This window comes from Vulpes lagopus, chromosome 13, assembly GCF_018345385.1.
Source record: "Vulpes lagopus strain Blue_001 chromosome 13, ASM1834538v1, whole genome shotgun sequence".
Taxonomy (NCBI): domain Eukaryota; kingdom Metazoa; phylum Chordata; class Mammalia; order Carnivora; family Canidae; genus Vulpes; species Vulpes lagopus.
The window spans coordinates 17,248,492-17,275,268 of NC_054836.1; the positions used below are offsets into that span (position 1 = coordinate 17,248,492).

At 37.7% G+C, this 26,777-nt stretch overlaps 1 protein-coding gene across 2 annotated transcripts; it reads right to left on the reverse strand.

The window, feature by feature from the left end:
- Positions 1-1,181: 1,181 nt before the first annotated feature.
- MTERF1 (mitochondrial transcription termination factor 1) lies at positions 1,182-7,409 on the reverse strand. Of its 2 annotated transcripts, XM_041728091.1 has the most exons (4): positions 7,333-7,409; positions 6,794-6,855; positions 2,324-2,385; positions 1,182-2,247 (listed from the first exon to the last, which is right to left on the reverse strand). In XM_041728091.1, exon 4 carries the CDS (start codon positions 2,169-2,171, stop codon positions 1,218-1,220), a length of 954 nt encoding a protein of 317 aa, XP_041584025.1. In that variant the 5' UTR covers positions 2,172-2,247; positions 2,324-2,385; positions 6,794-6,855; positions 7,333-7,409; the 3' UTR covers positions 1,182-1,217. The 2 variants fall into 2 exon arrangements, with proteins under 2 accessions (XP_041584025.1, XP_041584024.1); XM_041728090.1 differs by having other exon boundaries at positions 1,182-2,385.
- Positions 7,410-26,777: the final 19,368 nt, after the last annotated feature.

Here is a 26,777-nt window from a genome sequence, read left to right on the forward strand (position 1 = left end):
ATTTTATTACATTTAGTTTTTTATACATTTAGGTCTTTACAAACAACAACTTACTAGTCATTCCAGAAAGGTATGTGGACAAAACACGTAATTACAAGAGGAAGAAACACAGATACACTAAAAAAAAAAGAGTACATGAGGAGTCATGTACTGTGACTCCTCCACCCATAATGCGACTAATCATTATTTAGTTGTTATATTCATTTATTTGCTATCTTAACAAATTCACATATTCAGTGGCTTAAAACTACATACATTTATTATCTTAGGGTTCTGTAGGCCAGAAGTTTGGCAACAGGTCTCAGTGGGCTAAATTCAAGGTACCAGCAGGGCTGTGTTCCTTTCTGGGGGCCACAGGGGAGAATGTTTCCTTGCCTTTTCCATTTTCTTAAAGGCCATTTGCATTCCTTGGTTCATGATCCCTTCCTCCTTCAAACCCAGTAAACAGGGTCAAGTCCCTATATTGCATCCCTCTTCCATTTTAAGGACCCATATGATGACACTGGACCCACACAGATAATCTGGGATAATCTCCCTGTCTTAGGGTCCTTAACTTAATTGCATCTACAAAGTCCTTTTCCAGTGTAACAGAACACATTCAGATTCTGGGAATTAAGACACTGACATCTTTAGGTGGCCATTTTTCTACCCATCATAGTTGCCATTGTCTTTAAAAAAATCAGGATATACCCACAGTGAATTGAGCCTATGTTGGAGGGTAAGGGGAACATACTAATGGTTTAAATGGAGAATGCAGAATTTGAGATGAAAACCCCTCTTTTTTTGTCAGATTTTTACTGGCATTCTATTTTGAAGATAAACCACAATTAAATGTGGGAATGATAGGAGAAATCATTTGCCATTCAAAACCCTCAGAGGAACCATCCAACTGAATCTGTTGATTTTTTAAATCTGAACAGAAACCAAAAAAACTTATTTTGTACTTTCCTTCTATATATTGTTCCGCCCTGGCACTCAGGAACTACCATTCATAGGACAATCACAGCCTGTATCATATAACTGGATGTTGTATTAATTCAAACTAGAGAAAGGTAGCTGGCCATGAGTTTTATAAACCTTTACAGTAAAATATCCAAAGGATCATTATGTATGTATATATAGTTATGAAACCAAAGCTCTCCTTTCTGAAAGGCAATTCAACATGAAGTCTCACTACATTATAAGACTGACATTTTTTAATTTCCCAGAACAACGTTTCATTCAATGTTTAACTTTTTCAATTTAGCTTTGTATCTTTTTTGACTCCAAGATAAAAGAGCGATGTTTGATGTACTGAAGTTATAGCCAGCATTCACCAATTCCTTGATTCGACTTCTTAAAGTACTTATGCTTGAATCCAAAATCCGAGGATTTTCAATTATTTGTGATATGCTAAATTTTTCTTCTATGAGAAAGTCTATTTTATCATTGAACTTTTTTTCCCCTAAGAAGATCACATCTGGATAACTTAAGATAAACTTGTGTACCTCTTCTTCAGTACACCCAAGAGAAAACAGCTTCTCTTTGATATTTGTGTAGTTTCTGTTGACATAGTCATTGGATAGGTCTAGAATTTTAGCTCCTGGACCACAGAGCAAAACAAGCAGCTTCTCATTGTTCAAATTAAAAGTTGACTGTAAAAACTCAATATTAGTTTTTACCCGTTTGGTACTCTGAATTAAGATGAAAGGGTTTTTAAAAATTATCTTCCCAATAAAATCTCTAGGCTTATTGTGATTCAAAGACAAACAGACTTCTTGCAAAAATTTAATCATCTGTTTATTCAAATCTAGACTGTTGGAGAATGTACGTGGGGCACTGGTCAACAACCGACAAAGGCATTTATGAGTCAATCCAACTGAGTAGAGGAATTTTATATTATTCTCTAAGTTTCGGTTGTTACTGGACCGAAAAAAACCTTCGGGAGAACGTTCCAAAATATTTATAATCTCAAGGTCTGATGTCATAATTCTTCTCCACAGATCCCACCGTTCTGAAAGACTTTCAGGTGTGCGTGTTATGGCTCGTGGATATCTTGATATAATGCTAGCAACCACTTCTTTACTAGCTCCTTTGGATAGAAGGAACATCTTCAGGTCCTGCTCTTGAGTTCCCATCCTATTAAAAACTCCAGGCTGTCGTTTTTTCGCCTTATCAACATCTACTCCCATTGTAAGTAAGTTATTCAGTAATTCTTCATTCTCTGAAGACTCCTTGTCTGCATTACCACATTTCACACTAAAAAGCCTAAATGAAATTGATTTAAGGAAGACTTCTGTTGAAAATTGGGTCATCCAACAACTTGAACCAAAGAAAAAGTTACCTCTCATACAAAAGAAGCTTCTTGGTGCCATAATGATCAGGTATCCCAAACTTTTTGGAATGCTGTGTAAAACAACATACATAATATTATATAAATGCATGCGTTAAACAGCTAAAAGACCATATTATGATCCTGTAAGCATCACGGTCATTTCTAAAAAAAAATTTATATAGCTCCAGCTCTCCTAGTACTGTATTAACAATTCAGCCACTGCACTCCCGCTCTCTAGTTTCCTGCTTCTGATTATCTGTGAGCCTGGGGCTGTTTCCATTCTTAATGTGAAGAAAAGCATAATAGCAGCATCACCATCCCACAACTATTCCTTCCAGGCCTTTCGCCTGTTCTTTGTATTTGGACTTGCCTGTGTTTGCTACCCAAAACCAGTTGCCCCTCTCTACTTCTGCTTTATCCTCCTGGTTTTCAAACCTTTGGCTTATTCCTACTAACTGAAGCTTTCAACTGTGCCTTGTCTTCCAACTTGCCAGATCTTTGGCTTTCCCTCTGCCTATAGATACCAAACTACTTTGCCCCTGTTCCCTCTTCCTGGTTCATCAGCGCTAAACATAGCCTTGAAAATCAACACTTCAGACTAATCTCCATCTTAAACACCTTTTTCTAGATGCATGCTTCTCTTTAACCCCATGCTATCATTAGTCTTAATTCTTAGCTTTATATAGACCTCTGGTCACCAGTTCCCAACCTCAATCTCCATCTCCTTCAGTTCACCTATCGCTCCCTTCATTGCAAACCAACTGCTCCAACCCAATTTTTATCTTCAAAATGATTTAGTTGGGCTGTTCAATCCACAGAGTCCACCATATGTGGAACCGTGCTGAGAGCACATAAACAGTGAAAAGTTACTTTTACCATCCTCCTCTGCCCAACCACATTATAAAAGATGAGCCCGGAGCTTTCTGCATCTGTCTCACAATACACCATTTCAGGCAAAGGACTAAAACCTCAATAACTCATTTTCCTAATCATTTAGAAAGGGGGCACAAAATGTATGAATTTATATATGATAATAACCATAGGTACCTACTAAATTGGTATCTGCATTTATAGGAATTACTTTATCAGGAAAGCAACAGAAAATTTTTCTTGTTATTCAATTTGTCAGATGATTAATGCTCTTAAGCTAATTGTGGTCTGAGTCATAAAACTCATATGTACTTTCTCCTTTTTAGACCACAGGGCTGTGACAAACTTAGTTCTTAATTTCTAATTATTAACAATGGGCTCTTATAACTTAAAGGAAGCATTTCCCTTCTCACCTCTCCTAATTAAACATAAAATAAGAAAAAGAGATAGATGATTTTAACTCACTACTAATATCTCTGGGCTTGAGATGTTGCTTTCAAGATCAGTACCAAAGAAAGCCTCTCTGTGTATGCCCATTTAATTAAACTACTTTTTTTAAGATTTTATTTTTAAGCCCCACCCAATGTGGGGCTCGGACTCACAACCCCAAGATCAAGAGCTGCATGCTCCCCTGACTGAGCCAGCCAGACACCAGTAACTTATACCAATTTAACAAGAGTTTAAGATTATTCCTAGAGTTAGGGAACTCTCCCATATCTCAGGTAATCTACAGATCCTCAGAATTAGAAAAAGATTCCCCAACTATAGAATGCAGGACAAACAAAAATGCAGGACACACAAAATAAACATCAAACGGCAGCACATTTTAGTGCCGTATACTGAGTTCACTATTCTTAACTTCTCCGTAATACCACATACTGCTCTTTAAGTACATATTCCTCCAAAAATGCATGAATTTAGAAACTCAAAAATAAGATCCGCATTCTAACTTAAGAGTGAAGGCTCTACTTGCACAGCTCAACAATCTGTTCTCTCTTCCAGATGCTCAAGGGTGACCTCTACTGGATAGTGGTACAAAACACAATATACATACACTGGAGGTACATGTAGAAACCTTTTTTTCTACTGAGAGTGTACACAATCAAAAGTCTGAAGACAACTACTCTAGACAACAAACTCTGAGATGATCAGCACCACAACAAACAGGCTGAACAAGCCACAGAAAGTTCAAAAGAAATTGTACTAATGACAGAGTAACAGTGAAAATATATGACAAATTTCTCAACAAAGGAGTCATAAATCGATTAAGGTTTCTCCTGAATCTGTGAAGGTGAATTTTATGTCTTGTGTATAATTCACTCTCTGTAGAAATATCTTTCACATGAATTAACAGGTCTAAAACCAAACTGAACATCTTTCCCAGCCCCTAAAATAGCCTTCTTCTGATGGATGGAATCACTACCCTTATCCTAATGGTCACTCACGATAAAAATCTAAAAGTAATTACTTTCTTCCTGTTCCTCAACCTTTTAGTCATTGAATCATATTCAATTTGTCAGATGTATCTTTGTTAACATCTCTAATCTTTGCTATTCTCCCTCACCTAGACTATTAACAGCCACCTAACCGGCTTCTCTAACATCAGTCATGCAAAACCGCCACCACAGTATACTCGTAAAACAAAGAAATGATTATATACATGCCTTATTCCCAGATTAAATACCTCTGTAGCTCTCCCCTATAAAGCAAAATCTTCAGACTGACCTTCAAAACTCTCACCATACCATTCTAACTACCTTCCTAGCTATCTGTTCTATTCAACCTCACAACCAGGCACTATTAACTCTCAAACCTCAGATCCTAAACATTCTTGCCCATTTTTGTCTCCCTGCCTTTGTAGAAGCTATTCTTTCAGAAAGGCCCACCCTCCGATATCTATCCATAGTAGAAGGTCTCATTCGAATACTACCTTCCCACAAATCTTTAACTTAACAAATACTGCTGAAGTGAATCATTTTATAACTTGTTAGTAAAGAACTAAAACTAGGGGCACCTGAGTGGCTCAGTCGGTTGAGCATCTGCCTTCAGCTCAGGTTGTGATCCCAATGTCCTGGGATCAAGCCTTGCATCAGGCTCCCTGCTCAGTGGGGAGTCTGCTTCTCCCTCTCTCTCTGCCCCTCCTCCCTTCATGCTCTCTCTCACTTCCTGCCTCTCTCCCAAATAAATAAAGTATTTTTTAAAAAATATTTTTTAAATCTAAAACTAAGTATTCTCTTTTATATTTTTAAAAAACGATGAACTGGACTTAGAACTGGCAAGGAAACTTTGGATTTGATTACAATACTATAAAGGCAATCAATTGACTTTAAAAAATGGTAGAAGTCGTCTCAGCTAAGGCTAAAAAACAATGACAACTAATATCAACTGTTAGCGAACATATAAGGAAATGCAGAGAATTTTCAAATACCACTGTTGGAAGGGAATTTGGCACCACCTACCATATCCTTTAATCCAGCACTTTGATTTCTTTAAGATTATCCAAAGGAAATAAAGGACAATATATATTTCTTATTAAAAAGGATGACTACCCTAACATTATTTGCTATGATATACAAAAAAGAAGAAACCCAAATGGTGACCAACAGAATGATTCATACATTGTGGAACATCTATGTAATATAATACTATACAACCTGATTAAAAAAAAAAACTGGCATATCTAACACAATGGAAAGATATCCAAGATTTTGTAAGTGGCAAGCCATGTAGCAGTATGGATAAAATGGTATCACTTATATAAAGAGGGGGGATATTAATATAGACAAAAAAGATAAAAAGGTAGTAGGTTATCTCAGAGATGAATGGGGGCTATGTACTGTTCCTGAAATACTGTGGTATTATTTACTAAATATGTTGTTTTGCAACCAGATAAATTAAGAACAAATTAAATTGGCTTAGGGCTGGGCACCTGGGTGGCTCAGCGGTTGAGCATCTGCCTTTGGCTCCGGTGGTGATCCCAGGGTGCTGGGATCGAGTCCCACATTGGGCTCCACACTGGGAGCCTGCTTCTCCCTCTGCCTATGTCTCTGTCTCTCTCTGTGTCTCTCATGAATAAACAAATAAAATCTTTTAAAAATAAGAAAAATAAATTGGGTTAGGGATGTCAAAAGTATTGGGAAATATGTCACCCTTATCAATTTTTCAGTTTTCAACACACACACAAAAAAAAATAAACCTGGAAAATACTGATCTTGATTTACTTTTAGCACCTGATCCACATTCAAAACATTCCTATAACATCTAGCAAGGTAATAAATACATAAGCAGCCTAATGCAAACAGTATCAACTGTCTCAATCTGCAAATTTCAAGAGTAATTAATATCCCATAATTTATTTCAGTCTTTTTCTCAATTTGCTATCTTTAATGAACCAAGACCATTATTCCAAGGGCTAAAGTCCTAAATTAACAAATACACTGGAAACCTCTGTACTCAGAAACTTGTAAGGCCTTAGGAATAAGACGATTCACTTGATAAAGGGAATTTAGTGGAGATGGTTAATCACTGGCCCAGGGTACTACATTCCAGCTGGTCTTTTTTGATAACACAAGGGAAGTTTGAAGATCTTTTCAGCGATCCATTTCTCACCTAGTTTGTCTTAAAAAGAGAGGGCGTTGCACTTCTCCAGAAGAGCTGGAAAACAGCTGTCCCTAAAGATGGGGGGAATAAAAGGGGAGGGGGACAAAATATTGTCAGCACTTCGTGATACAGAATAAAGAAATCGACCCCAGCTAACACCGCATAACGTCCTTGCGAAAAGCGTCACCTCTTACGTCCTAAGCATCTCAGAAATACCGAGGAAAACAGCAAGAACAAGCCTGAGTATTAATGGGAAAAGGTAGCGTAATCACGCATATGATCTGGAAAGCCGGAGCTAAGTGCTTCGCATATATTGTCTTACTTCAACCTCACAACTGAGGAGGTAGGCATTATTCCTGAAATCAGAAAATGAGGGGCAAGGCCGAGCTCTGTCACAAGTACGGATTCCATTCCGTGGGTTCTCCCTACCCCTCTTCCTCCCCCACACCAACTCGCCAAGGGGCTGCGCGGGAAGGAGACTCTACCATGGATCAAAATCACCCAGAGCCATTCTAAAAGAAAAAGCACACGCATAGCGAGCCACAGACCTCAAACCGGACTGCATTAATAATACTCGACAGACAGCCTCTCTACTTCCGCCTCTCCTCTCTGCGGCGGGACCGAGAGGCGGAAATGAACCAGACTAAGTTCCGGTCGCGCGGAGGTGACGTCTCCCTCTTTGCGCCCCCCGGCGGCCGCACCACAGCCCCTCCGTAAGCCGGCCGCGAAGAGCCCGGCAGGGGGCGGCAAGAGACCACGTGGTGAACGCTGGGGACCGGCCTCCTAGGGCTGGCTTGGGAGGGAGGCGGGTCTCCGGCGTTTCTCAGACGCGCGGGCCTGGGGCCGAGGGTGGCCGTAGCGATCCCCTGCCTGCTGGCGACGTGCGGTCGGAAAGTCGCTATTATACACGGGGATTTTACAGCTTGATAGGGTGACTACGCTTATCAGTATGGTTAACATACGCCAGCCAACACCTCGGCGTCGGGTGCCAGAAGGCGCGTGCCAACTGGGGCTCCTGAGGAGTCCCAGAGCCTCTTCCCTTCCTGAGCTATAGCCTGAAACCCCGGCGGGTGGCTGCTAGTCCGACTTCAGCTTCAGCTCTCACACTAAGAAGCGGTTCTCATGCACCTCGGTGTAACTGCCAGCAGCACGATTTACTTAGGCTTCTTCGGAAATTGTGAGGCAGAAGTGTTTTTGCCGCCCTTACAGCGTCCTGGTCCTGTTACTCTGGCTTGACTGGGGAGGGTAGCCCTGAAGGTGCAGCTTCCGCTCAAAGCAATTCCGTTACCTGCAAAAGAAAGATTCTACCTAAATTAATGAAATCATCATCAAGCTGCCAAGTTATCTTCCGGAGGAAGCGATTGGGCCTTCTAGAAACACAGAAAGGGGAGGAGAGACGGTTGATCCTGAATTCCGCGGCGAGGAAGGCTTTCCTGCTTTACCGTACTCCATGGAGGAGCCGATGATGAGTCTTTGTCTTATTTCTGTACCGATTACAATTTTCATCTTCACCCTGGCCCTTAGATGACTCTTAGCTGGTATGTTGTCCACTCTGTTTTGAATTAATTTTCTGTTTTATTGGTTTATAAAGGTGAAGATTTACCTTTGGAACTATAAATTACGGTCTTTCTGGCAAGTGAAATTGCTTAACTGCCCTCCCTCCAGGTAAAAAAGCGGTCCTGAAATGAAATGTTAGAAATGGTCTCTTAAAAAAAAAAAAAAAAAAAGAAATGGTCTCTCTACGGGAGTTTCTAAAATCTCCGTCTGCGTAGAAGGAGCTCCTAAATCTGGATTCATATGTCCTGTGAAGTATAAACTTACTTGCATAAATACATAAATATAAGCTACTTTACAGTCAATGTAAAACAATAATTTTTTTTTTTTTTTAGGATTCATTGAACTTTAGACTCTAAGAAGACCTTTGAGATTATGAATCCCTCCTTATGAAACCTCTCATTTTGCAGGTGAGACGTTGAAGCCCTTACAGTAGAAGCCGGCAAGATAAAACTTGTGTCATACCTTCTTCACCAGTAATTCTTCATACCACATGCACTGACAAGGATTATCCCGTAAAGAGCTCAGACTTACTTAGGCGACATCACTTAAGTTTGTTTTTAGTGATGTGTGTAGGTAAAGGAGATCGGTTCTTTTGAAAATAAGTGCCATATTTCCTATCCAAAAAAAATTTTTATTACAAATATATTTTAAATTCATATTGTAAAACACTGACAAGAATAGCAACTAAGGTATGATGGTTGGGTTAGTATGGTGTATTAGCAATTTTTTTTCCTTCTCACATCTCTGCAAAGAGGTTTAATATTTAATGATTTGTGAAATGTTGTCATTACCTCCAGTAAAAGCAGTAACTACTACCTCATTGTCATTAGTGCCTGTATTTTATTCGTTGAATCAGCGAACACTTATCAAACACCTGTACATTCCAGGCCTTGTTTTCAGGATCGAGGGCATATAGCAGAAAACAAAACAAAGCCCCTGTCCTCCTTGACCTTATTTCCAGTGATAGATCTCACTCTCAGCCTGAGTGTCTGCTGCTCTGCATGCTTCCCCCTTCTCACCTCCCCAAGACCGTAGATGATCCATGCCCTACTAAATCAATTTAATTAAGAAGAACAAATGTGGTTGGAAACACTGGGGTCTCTGGTAGAAGACCAGAGGCAGGGAGTAAGTGATGAAGAAACAGAGAAAAAAAAGGATAAGTAGTTGCAACATGGTGGAGGGCAGTTTTCCTAGTGTCACCCACTTGGTCCTTGGGCTTACTAAATAGTAGGAATTGACTAGAAGCCAAAAGGGAGTGCCAGGCAAGGCTTTTATTGGGACTTATTCTGCAGCACAAGGGAAATAGCACAAAGGAAAGAGTCTTTCAGGCTGTGTTCCCTAACAGGCCAGGGAAAGGTTTTGTTTGTTTGTTTTTTAAGATGTATTTATTTATTTATTCATTCATTCATTCATTCATTCGAGACACAGAGAGGCAGAGACACAGGCAGAGGGAGAAGCAGGCTCCACGCAGGGAGCCTGATGTGGGACTCCATCCCTAGTCTCCAGGATCACACCCTGGGCCGAAGGCGGCGCTAAACCACTGAGCCACCTGGGCTGGCCCAGGGAAAGTTTTTGAAGGGACTGAGGAAGCAAAGGAGTGATGTTGAGACATACTGAGGTGGGGATTTCTTGGCACCTGCCAAGTTTATGCTTCTTCATGTGTTGCATGTCTAATTAGCATATTAAATACCTTACCCGAGGTTTTTAGCATTATAATGAGGGGAAACATTGGTGAAAAGTCAGCACAGGGGGGTCCAGCAGGGTGCAGACTAGTTTGGTTCAGTCTTTGCCTGTCTTCGTAGTTCTGTTTCTCCTTGAGATAATACTCACCCTGCTTCCACATTCTTGCAAGATACACTACTCAAAATGCATAGTTTCAGCTGTCAATGAAAGCTAGATTTCACCTTCAGGGTTGAGACCAAATCCAGGCCCTGCCCTGTCTCACTAGAAGCTGTTCTAAAGTTGTCATCTTTCAGAGTTTTTTATAAAGTCTAAAGTAATTCAATTTTTTAAAGATTTTATTTATTTATTCATGAGACACAGAGAGGGAGAGAGGCAGAGACATAGGCAGAAGGAGAAGCAGGCTCCCTGCAGGGAGCCCAATTCAGGACTGGATCCCAGGACTCCAGGCACACCCTGAGCCGAAAAGGCAGACACTCAACCACTGAGCCACCCAGGCGTCCCTAAAGTAATTCAGCTTTTAAGTTAAATTTGTTTTGTTCTACCTCTCTTTTATAATTTTCATTTATGAAACCATGCTAATATCAGATGGTATATGTGTTTTTAAATGACTTTACTTGAGAAAAGAAAGTTTGCCAAGTCTATAATGAAGCCTCTCCTCCAACTTTTTTTTTTTTTCATCGAAAAGTGTGTTGCAGGGGAAAGTAGGGACTCTGGAGTCCTTCGTCCCCAAGTAGGACTTAAGACACTCGGCTGAAAGTCAAGTGTGAGTACAGATCTGTACTATATTTAGAAGCATCTCTGCCCTTTTACAACTAAGGATTTCTTTCTTTGTTTCTTTCTTTCTTTGTTTCTTTCTTTCTTTCTTTCTTTTCACTGTGTCAAATGTGCCTGCATCACCTGCTCTGTGCAGGAAATGTCCTTAGTTTTTCATGCAGATAGCTTTTTGTCACATCACAGTCCCTTTGTGGCCACTCATGTTTGCATCTTAGCAGACCCAATTAAGATCAGAAAGGATGTGGCCCTCCAGTTTCCCACCATCCACCCACTACAGCTATACACAGATTCCTGGACTTAATAGACAAATGCAACTCCCACCACACAGCAACTTCCTAGACAGACCTACCAGCTTCCTACCAGTGTAGTTTGAAGGCCTTCAGAGGAACATCATGTCTCTTCTCTCATTCTCTTGCCTGAGGTCATTTTGTGTGCTTATGAAAATACATGAAAAGGCTACAAATTGCTTATAATTGAGTAAAGCAGTGGATAAAGTACCCTGATAATCACAGGTTAACACTTTTCTGTTTGCAAACAACCAGAAAAACGACGACAACAACAACAACAACAAAAATACTTAGCTTAATTTCCTCCCTTTTCAAAATAATTACTTTTTAACAACGTTGGATTTCTTTTGAAATCCAGAGATTTTGGGTATCCTTGGATGACTCAGCGGCTTAGCGCCTGCCTTTGGCCCAGGGCCTGATCCTGAAGTCCCAGGATGGAGTCCCACGTCGGGCTCCTGGCATGGAGTCTGCTTCTCCCTCCTCCTGTGTCTCTGCCTCTCTCTCTATGTCTATCATAATAAATAAATAAATAAATAAATAAATAATCTATCTTTAAAAAAAAAATCTAGAGATTTTACTAGTGGCAACTTTCCTACTCTGAAATGTGCCTATCTGGGGTCTAGAGACACTTTTTGAGTCAGCCTTCCTACTCCCACACTTAGTACCACTAGGGTCTGTGGCAAGGAACTAGGTACTTAGTCTGGCAAATTTGCTGATTGCAGATCTGATATGATCCTGGATTTCCATGGTAGTTAGATTGCCAGGATCAGCATGACAGAGTTGGCCAAGAGAAACACAATAACCATTTAAGATGCCATTCAGCCTGGTGAGTTTAAGTACCTTTTGGGTTATTTGATTCCACAGTACCATGCTTTCAATTACTATGAAGTGATTCTTAATCACTGGTAGAAAAAGGGGAAAAAGTGATCTTACTACAGAGTGGGGGAAGAGGGGCAAATATTCACAAAATAGAATAAAATCTTCCTTGTCCAAAACTATTTCCCTTTCTATTTATAGTATTTTTTGAAATCCCACCCTTAGAAATTTATTCCTTGGTATTTATAGCATGGTGATTTTAAATCCTAAACATGTTTGAAAGGGGGAACAAATGAAGCCAACAGTCAACAAATTTTTTTATAAAGGGCCAGATAGTAAATATCGTAGCCTTTGTGGAACATATACTATCTCTTTTGCATATTCTTCTTTTTTCTTTCTTTTTTCACAGCCCTTTAAAAATGTAAAAACTATTAGCTCATAGAACTCCTGGCCACTGGTCACAGTCTGCAGACACTCGCATTACTACAGTGAGCTACTGTATACCTAAGGAAAACGACATAAAAGAGAAAAAATGTTAATATTTGAACATATCATATAATGCTATCTGCCAGGTACTATTCTAATTACGTCACCTATATTAATCCATTTACATCTATGATTGAAATAATATTATCTCCATTTTACATATAAGGAAACTAAAATAGAGGCTAAGTAACCTGCCCAAGTTCACACAGCTAATAAGTAACTGGAACCTAAGAAGTCCAACTCTAGAGTGTGTGATCATAATTGTGATGCTATGCTGACACTCAGAAAACAATATTTTAATTCACTGTAGAGACTACAAAAAAATAGAAATATTTTTCTATAGAAAATAGAAAAAGAGGGCAAAAATTCACCCATAATTCCATCTCCTTGAAATAATCACTATTACATTTTGTTTATATTCTTCCAGGATATTCCTATACATAAAATTCTTTCCTTTATTCGACCTATGAGATAGTTATAATTTTACAGATGAGGAAACTGAGGCTTAGAAGGGTTAAGTGAGGGCACCAGGGCAGCTCAGTGGTTGAGCGTCTGTCTTGGGCTCGGGTAGTGATCCTGGGGTCCTGGCCTGGGGTCCTGGGATCAAGCTCCGATTCTGGCTCCCCACAGGGAGCCTGCTTCTCCCTCTGCCTGTCTCTGCCTCTCTCTGTGTCTCTCGTGAATAAATGAATAATATCTTTAACAAAATAACAACAAAAAAAGAAGTGTTAAGTGACTTTTTCAAGATCATAAAGCTGTTATGTGTGTGGAAGCAGGATTTCAACCCTGGCTGTTGCTTCTAGAACCTGTGCTCTTAACACCTGGCCTATACTGTATTTGAGTTTATACTTACTTGTCACACCATGTTTATAAAACACATTCACTCATTTTCTTTCATTACTTTATTATTTTTCTTGTTTTTCCTTTAAATTTTTGAGTCATCGGGATTTTATTTGGAGAAAGAAGCAAGGTAGAGATTCAGTTCTGTTTTTTTTTCCCAAGTTGCTAGTCATTTGTTCCATCATTTAATGAGTACCTTCTTTGCCCACTGATTCAAAGTGCCGCCTTTATCCTGTATTAAATTATGAAGTAATCTTACCAATTTTGAGTGACTGCATTCTGCATCCTGTTGTGATGCTCTAACTTAAGAGTTGACATGAAGAAAAGATTTCACCTGATGTTATGAGACTTTTCCTTTAAAGATTATTTATCCATTAAAAAAGTCACAGCCAAGAATACAGATTAGCATATTTAGTTCAAAGTCTTCAACCTCAGCTTGAAGGAATATTAATGATTATTTTGTCCAACCCCCTTATTTATAGATAAGGAAACTAAGACCCAACATGGATAAAAAATTACTTTTCTAATAAATAATGCTAGTTAGTGACTGTATTACACAGAATTCTTTCAGTTGTAAGTGACAGAAGTACAACTCAAACTAATTCAAACAACAACAACAAAAAAAGGTTTTCTCTCATAACATGGAAAGAAGAGGGGCAGAGATTGCCTCAGGCATTACTAAATCCAAGAATTAAATTAGATTCATAGCTGTCTCTGCATCTTGGCTCAGCTTCCCTTTGTACATATACCTTATTCTCTCAGGCTCATCTGTGGGACAAAAAATTTGGTTGCAAGTATCTCTAGGGTTACATCCTTTTAAACCCAAAAGAAAAGAGAGAGATTTTCTTAGTCTTAAAAATGAAATCCAAAATAAAGATTCTGATTGGCTTTCCTTGACTTGTGTGACCAGCTCATTATTTCCAGGGAAGTGTGAGGGTGGCAGGGTATAATGTGATTGTGTTACTGATGCTAGAATGCTAGGGGTGCCTGGGTGGCTCAGTCAGTTAAGCATATGCCTCTGTTCAGGTCATGATCTCAGGGTCCTGGGATTGAGCCCTGCATCTGGCTCCCTTCTCACCCTTCTCAGCAAGAAGTCTGTTTTTCTCTCTGCCCCAACCACCTCCACCTCCCCATCCCCACTCATGTGCTCCTATGTGCACATAAGCACTCTCTCTCTGTCAAATAAATAAATAAAATCTTTTTAAAAAATCAAGAAAGGTAAAAAAATAAAAATGAAGAAAGGTAAGTTGGGCAGACAAAAACATCTCTGTCTACTACTACAGTTGGAGAGCCAGAATTGGAGTTGAGATCTTTGATCTCCCATTCCAATCCTTTTCTCATTCCTCTATTTATTCATTTAACACATATTTACTGAAAATCCTATCAGGATTATATTTAGCTGCACATAACAGTGGTAGTTTATATAGCAAAAGGTTTAGAGATGGAAGTGGGTTTTTGGCATTGTTTTCTAATACCAGGTAGTCTCACAGTTTCCCAACCACAGCACTATACTCCTTTGCCTCTGATCCTTTGCTCACTCCTCTGCTCACCATATCCATTTGTTAGGCACTCTCTTAGTCTCAGTTTGTTAGGGTTGTTATAACATGAATGCCATAGAGTAGGTTGTTTAAACAACAGACATTTATTTGTCATAGTTCTGGAAGCTGGAGAGTCCACATCAAGGTGGCAGCAGATTTGGTGTTTGGTGAAGTCTCACTTCCTGATAGTTGACTGTCTTCTCAGTGTGTCCTGACCAGAAAGGAGTAAGAGAGCTCTTGTGGTTTCTTTCATAAGGGCTCTAATCCCCTTCATAAGGGCTTCAGCCTTATAACCTAACTACCACTCTGAAGGCCCCACTGCCTAGTATCATCACATTGGATGTTAGGATTTCAATATATAAATTTTGGGGGAAACACAAACATTAATTCCATAACAATTAACCTAGAAAGGGTGATACCGTCTCTCCCTGAAGTTTTTCCAAACCCTCGTTCAGAGTAAATCTTTCCCATTTCTGTATTTCTGTAGCATTTTGTGTAATCAGTGTGACACCAAATTTATTCTACCTTGTGTTTAAATTAATATGGCACATACATATCAATCTCTGCTGTTATACTGCAATTTCTTAAGGGTACAGACTGAGTCTCATTCTTCTTTGTGGGATCCAAACGCCACCTATTCTCCCATCCTCTGGCTGTGCCAGCTGTATATCCTGCCTGCTACACCCAGAATGACTTTGAGTTCTGCCAAAGTGAACCGTATCACCTGAAAACATTAGTGAGCAAAGTAGACTCTACCACAGGTTTTGTCATGGAGGTTACCACACTATGCAGAAAAACAGCTCTCAGATCCCTTGTTAGACCCACTGGCTCACATTTTCCTCTTTCTGGATTGTCCTCCTGACTTCAAATTCCTTTCCTCATTATTTTGCCTAAATTCAGAGGTGCTCCAGCCCTATCACCACACTACCACACCCAAACCAGCTCAGCAAAATAAAATCCCATGTTGGTAAAAAAAAAAATCCCCCCCTTCTCGGTAATGGGGGTTCAAAACAGCAGAAAATATTAAATCATCTAATAAATGGTTAACATTTAGTGAGTATTTATTATGCATGAAGTACTGTAATCCCTGTAAGGCATGTTTTATTATTCCCATTTTACAGATAAGAAAAGGGAAGGATGAAGAGTTTAAGTAAATCAATAAATATCACACAGCCAGAAAGTAGAAACCAGAAATCAAACCCAGGCACTTTGAATCCAGAGCCTGGGCCCTTAGTAATTAATCTCTACTAACTCATAGCACCTAATACAATGCCTTCCCTAGTAGGTATACCAAATTGTTGGTTGGATTAAATTTACTTATATTTCTAAGATCATCAGAAATACTGTTTCTTATGTTTCTTTTTTTCCAGCTTCAAACATTTCTTTTTATTTATGAAATACCAAATTCCCATTATAAGAAAAAAGACACTACGTTAAAGCAAAAATTATGAGCATATTGCAACTTTTTGCTAGTTTTAGTTTTCTCAGCTTTATTGAGGTATAATTGGCAAATAATAATTGTGTAATATTTAAGTTGTAAAACGTGATGATTTGATATACCTGTACATTGTGAAATGATTACCACAAAAAATTAACATATCCATCAGCTCACATAGTTACCATTAATTTATGGTGTGGTAAGAATACTTAAGATCTACTGTCAACAAATTTCAAATATACAATGCAGTATTATTAACTATAGTCACCATGATGTACATCCATCCTTATGGATATCCAAAGCTTTCTGTTTGTACTGGTATGAATGAACTGACTAATTTATTGACTATACAACTCAGTTTCCTCATCTGAAAATTCATTCATTCAGTTGATCACCAAATATTTATACATCCACCTATAGGCACTAGAGAAACAATGAAGCATAAGAAACATTCCATGCCTTTAACAAGTCCGCAGAGATATCACAGTCCAAAAGAAAAGTGTTGGACCAGATAATGTTGAAGATCCCTTCTAGCTCTAAAATTCTGTTGAGTGGGAGGCTTGCTCTCCTTGTACAGAGGTGGTGGATTACTGTCCTTGTCTAGACATTGGACAGGGGAGGTGGGCTTGTCAAACGATCATTGAGGAGAGAATTTAAGTCTGCCCCTGAACCAAATAACAAGGAACAGGAAGCCTTGCCTACTGCCCTCCTAACTCCACCATCTTTTCAGATACCTGGTGTCCTCCTGATTCCCTCTGAGTCCTCCAGATCCCATTTTGACACTAGGTAAGCCAACTGAACATGAGTGTTCCCTGCTCCCGAGCTACCCACAGAGCTTCCCTCTTCACTTTACCCATAAGCTGAACACTTGATCTTTTCACTCTGGTACTCTCCTAGCCTGCTGTTCTCAGTCCTAGCTGTGCATCACCGAGGGAATTTTTTACAGACACAAACCCAGCTCTCCACCTCTGGGGATTCTGATTTAATTGGTTTGACAAGAGGCCCATTTACTGGTGTAGTTTTTCAGTTTTGTTTTTGTTCTTTAAATCCTCAGCAGATGATTCTAACATATAGCCAGAATTGAGAACTACTATGGTTTAGATGCTGGAGTTGCTTTATTTTTCCCTTGCTGGTTAAGGCTCTACTCTGGATTCTGGGACCAATTCTCTATTCTCAGCCTGGGAAGATTCAAGGCTAGCAGCTCACCAGCTCAGCAGCTCAGGGCTTAATCCCACTGTGGCCTGGACTCCCAGTTCCAGCAATTAAAGGCTGTTGTTATTCCTTGTGATTAAGCTCCTATCCCAAAGGAACAGAGAGAGTAAAAGAAGACAAAACAGTTGCTGGGGAGGTAAAACAGCAGGTGTTTACTCTAGTGCCCTCCCACTTCCTTCTGCCCCTGCATCTTTCCCTGCTTAAACCTCAGTAACAAAGTTGTCCTGAATAAAGCGTGTCACTTGGTGACAGGCATGGATAGAAATTATCTGACCTAACATCTCTCAGCCATACATACGTCAGCCTGCCAGATGTTTCTCTATTTCACTACATAAATTTGTTACTGAGACCTTAGTAATCTCTTTCCCAGAGATATTTCATCTTTAATCTCCTTTCCTTTCTTCTCCCTCTTTTAACTTGTATTTAGCTAATTTTAGAATCTTTTCCTCTCTCTTGATCCATTCTTACAAACCTCCCTCACTATGACTGTGATCATGCCTAAGTATAAATAAGACTTATATCAGTGGTGTCTTTAAAACAGAGTAAAGGGAAGTGACATTTTTTAAAGTGCAGTTTTGATGTGAAAAGGAAAACAACCTCTAGAGTCCATGAAAGTGCTAATAAAACTCTTCACAACTCCCACAAAAACCTATAGTCTCTTTATTGTCCTCTAAGAAAACCGTTTATCTAAAAATGAATATTCAACATAAATGTTACTATTTTTTTAAGAGTGAGAGAAAGGGAGGGTGGAGGAGAGGCAGAGGGAGAAGGAGAGAGAAAATCTTAAGAAGGCTCCACACCCAGCGTGGAGCCCGATGTGCAACTTGATCTCACAACCCTGAGATCATAACCTGAGCAGAAATGAAGAGTTGGATGCTTAACAGACTGAGCTACCCAGGTGCCCCATCATAAATGTTATTTTTAAACAGTTTGTTGTTTTGTGCTTTGATACTTGTTTTACAATAATTTTGGTTTTTACTGTTTTTTTCTGCTATTATTTCTTATAAGACTTCATTTTGCAGATTACAGTATTCCCCCCTCCCCTCCCTTATCTTCAGGGAATACGTTCCAAGACTTCCAGTGGATGCCTGCAACCATGGATAGCATTGAACCCTATATATACTATTGTTTTTTCCTATACATACTTCCCTATGATGCAATTTAATTTGTAAATTAGGCACAGCAGGAGATTAACAACAATAATTCATAATAAAAGCAATTATAATATGCTGCAATAAAAGTTAGGTGAATATGGTCTCTCTCTCTCTCTCCCTCTCTCAAAATATCTTGCTGTACTGTAATCACCCTTTTTCTTCTCGTGATGATATGAGATGATAAAATGTGTACGTGATGAGATGAAGTGAGGTGAATGACATAGGCATCGTGACATAGTGTTTGGCTACTGTTGACTTTCTGCTGATTTGTCAGAAGAAGGATCGTCTGCTTCCTGACCGTGGTTGACCACAGGAAATTGAAACCACCAGAAAATGAAACCACAGATAAGGGAGGCCCACTGTATTCTCAGAAGATCAGTACCACCTATAACATTGTCTTAACTGAAAGTTCCACTTTCAGTACCAAAGTTTTAGAACCGAAGTCATCTGTAAATTGAGGACTGTGTGAATATTCCTAGGTACTCCTCCCTTAACTAAGAAGTCTGTTTTTTCTAACATCACAGGGGCCATTCTTAAGGTTTCCCAAAGAAGAATGAATATGAGGGAATATTTTGATGACATCCATTTCTTTTGATACAATTGATGACTTCTCAGCCATATGTGAGATGGAGGGAGTCACTCTCTTCTCTGGCCCTGGAGAATCTGCTGTATATATGATTTTCCTAAGGTCAAGGATAGTATCATGACACAGTACCCCTTGTACCCACAAAATTTGACAATCTAAAGAAGCAATCCTTATCATAATGTCTCTAACTATTCTCAGAAAAGTGCTTTTAAAAATCATTTGTCTAATTGAAGATACGTTCTAAACTATGTTCATTTTTCTTGGCATTAAGTATAAATCTTAGTTTGATTCTGTCCTGTTTTGACTAAGTACTGATTTTCTATGAGCATTAACAAAAGAAAAAAAGAGGATTTTCAAATGTTTTAAAGCACATAAAACAATTTTTTCTATTATATGGTGAAGTATGTGTTCTGTATTGCTTGAGAGTATCACAATCAGGATTTATGATCTTTATGTATTTTTAGTACATATTTAAATAAGTCATTGTGAATCAGATATCCTAAGATCATTTATTTAATTACCTGCATTATCTAACCCCTACTTAAATTTCTTTTCTAGACATATTACACCTACAGACTAAATTATTCATCTCACCAAACTTTCTAAGCTGACAAAGCTAGCTGAAGTGCTATTGCGAAAGCAAGTCTCAGCTCAACAAATACTTTTTCTTTTATTAAAAGATAAGGGTAAAGAACTATCATGTCTAAAAATAGATACTTGGAGCTTAAAATCTGTCAGACCATATGTTGTACAACTTCAAGATCCAGGAAACAAAGACATCTTTCTCCTGGGGGTATGTATTATTACTCATTCGAAGGGATCAAGTGCCAGTCCATATGACTATACAGTCATTTAAACATCTTTAGAAGAGAAATACATTATGAATTCCTGGGATGGTGAAGGGAAAATATTAGTCAGTTGGCACTGATCTGATCTGCATGTAATTGTTCTGGTGCTGTGAGAATGCATGTGACAGTGTGATTTTTTTTTATTTTTATTTTTTTGCTCCCAATGTCCTTGAGATTTCTTTTAAGGAAATTACTTTTCTTGTTTCTCTTTGGCAGTCAGTGCAATGACCACAAAATATAAGATTTGGTAAGGCTTTTGCCTATAAGCAAGATAGTATTTTACAAACTGTTATACAATCTTTGTAATTCTTTTTCTGTATTGAAATTTTAGCCTTTTTTCTTTGTGGATATGTTATTTTATTGTTTTAAAGTTTAAAAACTCCTTTTAAAACTGGAATAAGTTTTCAAACCTAATGCCATTAGTGTCTAAATATGTTTTACATATGTAGTACATGTTCTATAACATCGAACATGTTTTATATGGTGCAAATTCAGCCATCTTCAGAGATTTAATTTTAGTCTGATGCTAGAATATCATTCTGAGATTGTATACATTAGTGCATTGAAGCAATCTGGCAGTTACTAAGCTCTGACCACAAACAATTCCAACCTCCAGAGGGGACTCTTTTCTACTTTTATAACTATCAGATCTCCACTTCTCTTTAGATTGCAGAGACCCAACTACATTGGCATATTTACATAGCCAAACACTTTTAAAATGTTAAGGTTAAGGGCAGCCCCGGTGGCGCAGCAGTTTAGCGCCACCTGCAGCCCAGGGTGTGATCCTGGGGACCTGGGATGGAGTCCAACGTCGGGCCTCCTGCATGGAGCCTGCTTCTCCCTCTGCATGAAGCCTGCTTCTCCCTCTGCCTGTGTCTCTGCCTCTCTCTCGTTCTAAATAAATAAATAAATAAATAAATAAATAAATAAATCTTTTTAAAAAAATGTTAAGGTTAAGAGGTTCATACCCTCTCTCGTTACTTGGCAATGATTGCATGGGCTAGTTAGTTGTAAAGATAGAAATGTCTGTTCTTTGTCAACTAACAAAAGACCTTCAGTGCTCTTCAAGTGATGGAAGGGGAAGGAGGAAATGAAAAGTAATATCAGACAGTGTATTTCTTCTGGGATAGGAGGCTATATTTCTTTTCATTTTTAGAGATATTTGTGTGTACATTGTGTATATATAAAGAAAAGCATACACATGTGATATAAAGATACAAATGAATGAATACACAGTATAAACCTAAATCTCTCTCCCTTTCCTCAGTTACCCAGCTGCCTTCTCTGGAGGCAAACACTGTACCTAGTGTCTTGGAGAGTCTTCTAACGATAATCCGTGCATTTGCCAGCATACCTGTATAAATTCCCCCTCTCTCTTTCTCTTTCCCCTCCTTTGGTCTAAAGCTAGTTACTATACACTTTCTCTGTTCCTTGAGTTTTCAATCTTAAAGATTGTTCCAGGGACACCTGGGTAGCTTAGTCAGATAAGCATCCAACTCTTGGTTTTGGCTCAGGTCATGACCTGAGGGTCATGAGATCAAGTCCTGTATTGGGCTCCATGCTCAGCATGGAGTCAGCTTGGATTCTCTCCCTTTCCCTCTCCCTCCTCTTCTTCCCCTTTCCCTACTCATGTGCATGCTGTCTCTCACTCTCTCTCAAATAAATAAATAAAATCTTAAAAAATACGATTGTTCCAAATCAGTATATACAAAAGTCATCATTTTTTATACTGGCTGTATAATAATCTACTGTATGAGTATACCATAATTCATCTGAGCAGTCCTTAATAACATTTACTAATGTTTCCCATCATGTATTATTACAAATAGGCTGTAAAAAATTTCATTTGCACATATTTTGTGTTGCACATATGCAAGATTATAGAATAAAAACCTAGAAGTTGAAATTATTAGGTCAAAGAATATGAGCATTTTTAATTTTGACAAATAGAATCAAGTTGCCCTCCATGAACATTGTACCAATTTTCACTCCTAACAGTAATACATGAGAAGGAAGCAATGTTTTTGCTAGGACCCACTTCATATTTATACTCCAAAAGGAATAAAAGCACCAGTATATTTCTTTTATGTTATAAATGTCAAGAAGCTCGAGCATTTAGAAAATATAAAGTAAGATACAGAAAGCTGACACAATATACTAAGCATTTCATAGTTTGTTGATAAGCAAGAAAACTATCATCATGTTACAAGAGAGAATTTTGAATTATATTTTCCAAAACCATGAAAACTTTTAAATCTTCCTATTTATATTATTAAAAATATAAAGAGTTATTGCCAATAATAATGATAACAAGAGGAAATGCTATATGGCATATACAAAACCGTCATGATACAAAAAACAAATATACAGTTGGACTGTGATTTTTAAAAAATCTGTATTGCAATAATATGTATCACAACGTTCTAAGACTCAAATTAGCCCTCAAATTTGCTAATAGTTATTCTGGAAGTACATGTTAAAATAATTTTGGGGAAAAAAGTCCTTGTAGATATATTTAGTTGTACTATAAAAATTTTGACCAAAAGACCAGGTACTCTGTTATTCATAAAGTGAAAAGAGTTTTATAAACTTATAAAAATAGTAGAGATGCTAAAGAAAAATCTAAATGCATAGTTTTGGAGATAAGAGCCTTAAGGAATATGAACGTTAAAACTCTTCTACCTTGGTAAGATTTCTATGAGAACCAGGGGATTGTTCCATAAAAAAAAGAGAGCAAATATGCATTGGCCCCAGCTCCAATTGTCACTTCTAGGATTTTGTAATGTAAATAGATAAAAATGTATTTTTATGAAGAATTGATGAATTAAGATTGGAGCAATCTGTTATATAAAATTTCATAACAACAATATGAATTATAATTTAAAAATTAGAAATAAAATCCAAGTCCTCTTTATTAAAGAAAGATTCTCAAGAATTCTCAACCGTCTTTTTGTCATCCAAAGTTGATTTTGTCTTTCAAAATTCATTCTTAGGGCACCCCCGGTGGCGCAGCGGTTTAGCGACACCTGCAGCCAGGGGTCTGATCCTGGAGACCCAGAATCGAGTTCCGCGTCGGGCTCCCTACATGGAGCCCGCTTCTCCCTCTGCCTGTGTCTCTGCCTCTCAGTCTCTCTCTCTCTCTGAATAAATAAATTTTAAAAAATGCTTATTTAAAAAAAAAACAAAATTCATTCTTAACTGAAAGTTAATACCACTGTGTGTATCTCTCTGATAATACTATAGGGATGGGGCCAGATAGTTCAGTGGGCAACCTCATTATTGAAACTCTGATTATAGAAGTGGCTGAAAAAGCAGTTTTGAAAACAAAGTTCCACAAAGCTGGTTATAACATTTAAATTGTGTCTAAAAAAAATACCAAAGAAAACACTTCGGTCAAATAACTAGTCAAATCAGTAAAACATAAAATTAGTCAAACCAGGGTTTTGGCATCAAGGGACATCAAGGCTGGATATTTCATATTTCACCCATATATTTACCATGCTGTAATTGTAGCTCCATCTCCAGATGACAGCAAAAAAGGTGACAAAAATACTTCTTCACAATAGTCCTTTAAAATTAACCTAATTATGTAGCTCTGTCACGTATTTCAACACAACATATCAGCAATTAGAACTACAATATAGGATGCCCTTCACGTGGCAATGAAGTAGCATTGCTCTTTAAAAAGAATGGGCAAAAATGTACTAAAATGACTGTGTTTAACACTAATATTAAAACTTCTGATTCTCTCACAATTGCATTTTCATCATCATCTCTGTTACCATCACCATCTCTAGCATCATCTAGAAACCTAGCATCATATGTGATGCCAAAAAAATTAAGTAGTTTTAAGAATAAGAGGTCAATTCTTTACCCTATTGTCTTTTTGGCCCTGATTTCATTTCTGCAACTATTTGACGTTGGCAATCTATATGCTGGCCTGGAATTCTACACACTAATATCTTCACATTTCATACAATTTAGAAGTATAAAGAGAATGGATTTATTATCTCTTCAGATAAACAAGTCTCTTTGTATAAATGTAGGAGTCAACATCCATATTTCTAGAATAATGTATTTTACATGTTCCCCAGATGCTGCTACCATGGTGACAGACTAACTGGCAACATTCTGGACTACTTTATTGTAACACTTGGTTACCTTATATCTTAAAGTAGAAAATGATTTTTAAAAATAAACGACTAAAATGTTTCTCAAGTCATTGTCCCTTTTTTCTGTGTATCTATGATACTGTCCTAGCTAACCACAAGATCTAGATTTAATTAAAGTTCAACTGGATTTCTTGTGCAATTCTGCTGTTCTCTTCATCCTTACGTTAATCTTTTGAAAGCCATTGAATCCATTAATAAACAGGACATGTAGGCACCCTGACAACCAATATCTGCATAGCCAGCCAAAAATCATCCATTGATTGGATTGAATTGAATTGGATTCAGTTATTAAAATACCCAGGAAAAAAAACCAGAATCAAATTATTTCTTTTTAAATTATGTTTAATTGTTTTTAAAGCAAAGATTACCAAATGAAGAAATTAGCCAAAATGGAATTATGTTTCTTCAGACTTTACAAAAAGATTCTAAGGTCACAATGTTTATTTTCTATAAAAATAGCTATAGGTATGCTTTACTTTTATTAGCTCACTTAAGTCTTACAATAACCCCGGAAATTAGAAAGTATTATCATTGCTTTGCAAATGAGATTGTGACTCAGAAGAGTTAGATAACTTGTCAACAGTTACACAGTTAGTAAGGTTATGGCAGAGCCAGACTTGCAACCAGATATATCAACTCTAAATCCCAAACATGGTTATTTGTGAGTGAAGATTAGAACAAATCTTTCACTCACAAAATGCATAGATGTTTCATAGATATTCATCTCCAGAGAACAGAGCCAGAGGAGATTAATTTAAATCATAACAGGAAGTATTGAAGTTAGTTATAGAGAAAGCTATTTAAACAGTGAGAGTAGGATGGGGAAAAGAGCATCCAAGGGGTTACTACTGTAGCATTGGTAGTGTTCTAATTTTTATATTGAGTGTTGGGTTGACTGCTGCTCATTATGTCATCATATATTATCCCTTATGCATGTGTTATGTTTCTTAGTATGTATTAAAATATGTAATAAAAACATTTTATTTTATTTTATTTTATTTTATTTTATTTTATTTTAAAGATGTTATTTATTTATTCATGAGAGACCTAGAGAGAGAGGCAGAGAAATAGGCAGAGCAAGAAGCAGGAACTTGATCCCAGGACCCCAGGATCATGACTTGAGCCGAAGGCAGACGCTCAACCACTGAGCCACTCAATAAAAACATTTTAAAAGAAAATTTTAAAACATATGAGTTATTGAGGGATGTTGTGAAATTTTTGTCTAAGTATCTTAAAAAATAAAAACAGATATTTTTCCTCTGGGTAAAGACAATGTAATTAAAGAGTGGGTCACATGGAGCCCCCTATAGCACACAACATTCTGACCAAATGCTTATCATTACTGTTTCTTTGCTATTTCTGTGTCAGAACTCAAATGACTCCACTTGGTATTAGAGAAAATCTCCTAAAATAAGATTAGAACAAAATCCCAAGAGAATTAAGGTCATTTGATTCAAGTGGACAATTCTGAATTGTAACTTTAGCATTTGGATAACTCCTATTAAACCTACATGTACTTTTCCTTCATATTAAGATACTAGTTTGAGTTTTTAGAATAACAAATCATTGTAACATCATCACATTAAAGAGCAAACATGTCCATTTTCTCAAAATAGTAGTAGTTTCCTTTTGTTAGCATAAGTGACCTTAATAAAAACAGGCTAATTCACAATTGCTATTCAGTATTATCCCATTCTCACAAATACGTGATGGACCAACCCATACTATGGTTTGGTTTTATTTATTTTTATTGTAAAAGCAATCAAGCCTATGGTCATAAAAAGTCAGCCCCCAACTCCACTTTTCAGTGGAGTTGGGGGCCATTACCATTGTCTTTTACCATTTTTTAAAATATTTTATTCTGAAGCAATCTTTATACCCAACATGAACCTCAAACTTACAACCCCAAGATCAAGATGTACATGCTCTACTGACCAAGCCAGGTGCCCCTATTACCTATTTGTATTTGGTTCTTTGTATTACCTCCATAACTCTAAGTGACATTTCTATAATACTATTTCTTCATTTTATGTGAACTTCTGAAATTTTAATTCTTTACTTTTATTGAAATTACATTTATATAACCTAAAAAGTCAAATAATACTACAAAGCTTAAATGAAGAATAGTAGACTTTGAGGGTCCTGTTTTGATATGTCTCCCACACTCGAGCTCACAGGCAACTCCTCTCAATTCTTTTATCTTTAATTATTTCTTTTCATGATTCTAAATAATATGCTATATTGCTATTTTTGTTATTCCATTTTAGATGTTTATATGTCACCTTTTAACCATGAAAAATCTGGATTCAGCTCCTATATATTACCCACATCCTTAAAAAAAAAAAAAAAAAAAAGAGGGTCACCTGGGTGGCTCAGTGGTTGAGGATCTGCCTTTTGCTAAGGTCATGATCCCCGGCTCCTGGGATCGAGCCCTTCATCAGGCTCCCCAGAGGGAGCCTGCTTTTCCCTCTGCCTATGCCTCTGCCTCTGTCTCTCTCTGTGTGTCTCATGAATAAATAAAATCTTTTTTAAAAATAAGATTTTATTTTTAGTAATCCTCTACCTAGTGTGGGGCTTGAACTGACAACCCCAAGATCAAGAG

What these genes read in the sequence shown, in the direction of transcription:
- MTERF1 (XM_041728090.1), bottom strand. Translation starts at nt 2,354, where the DNA reads ATGGCACCAAGAAGCTTCTTTTGTATGAGAGGTAACTTTTTCTTTGGT.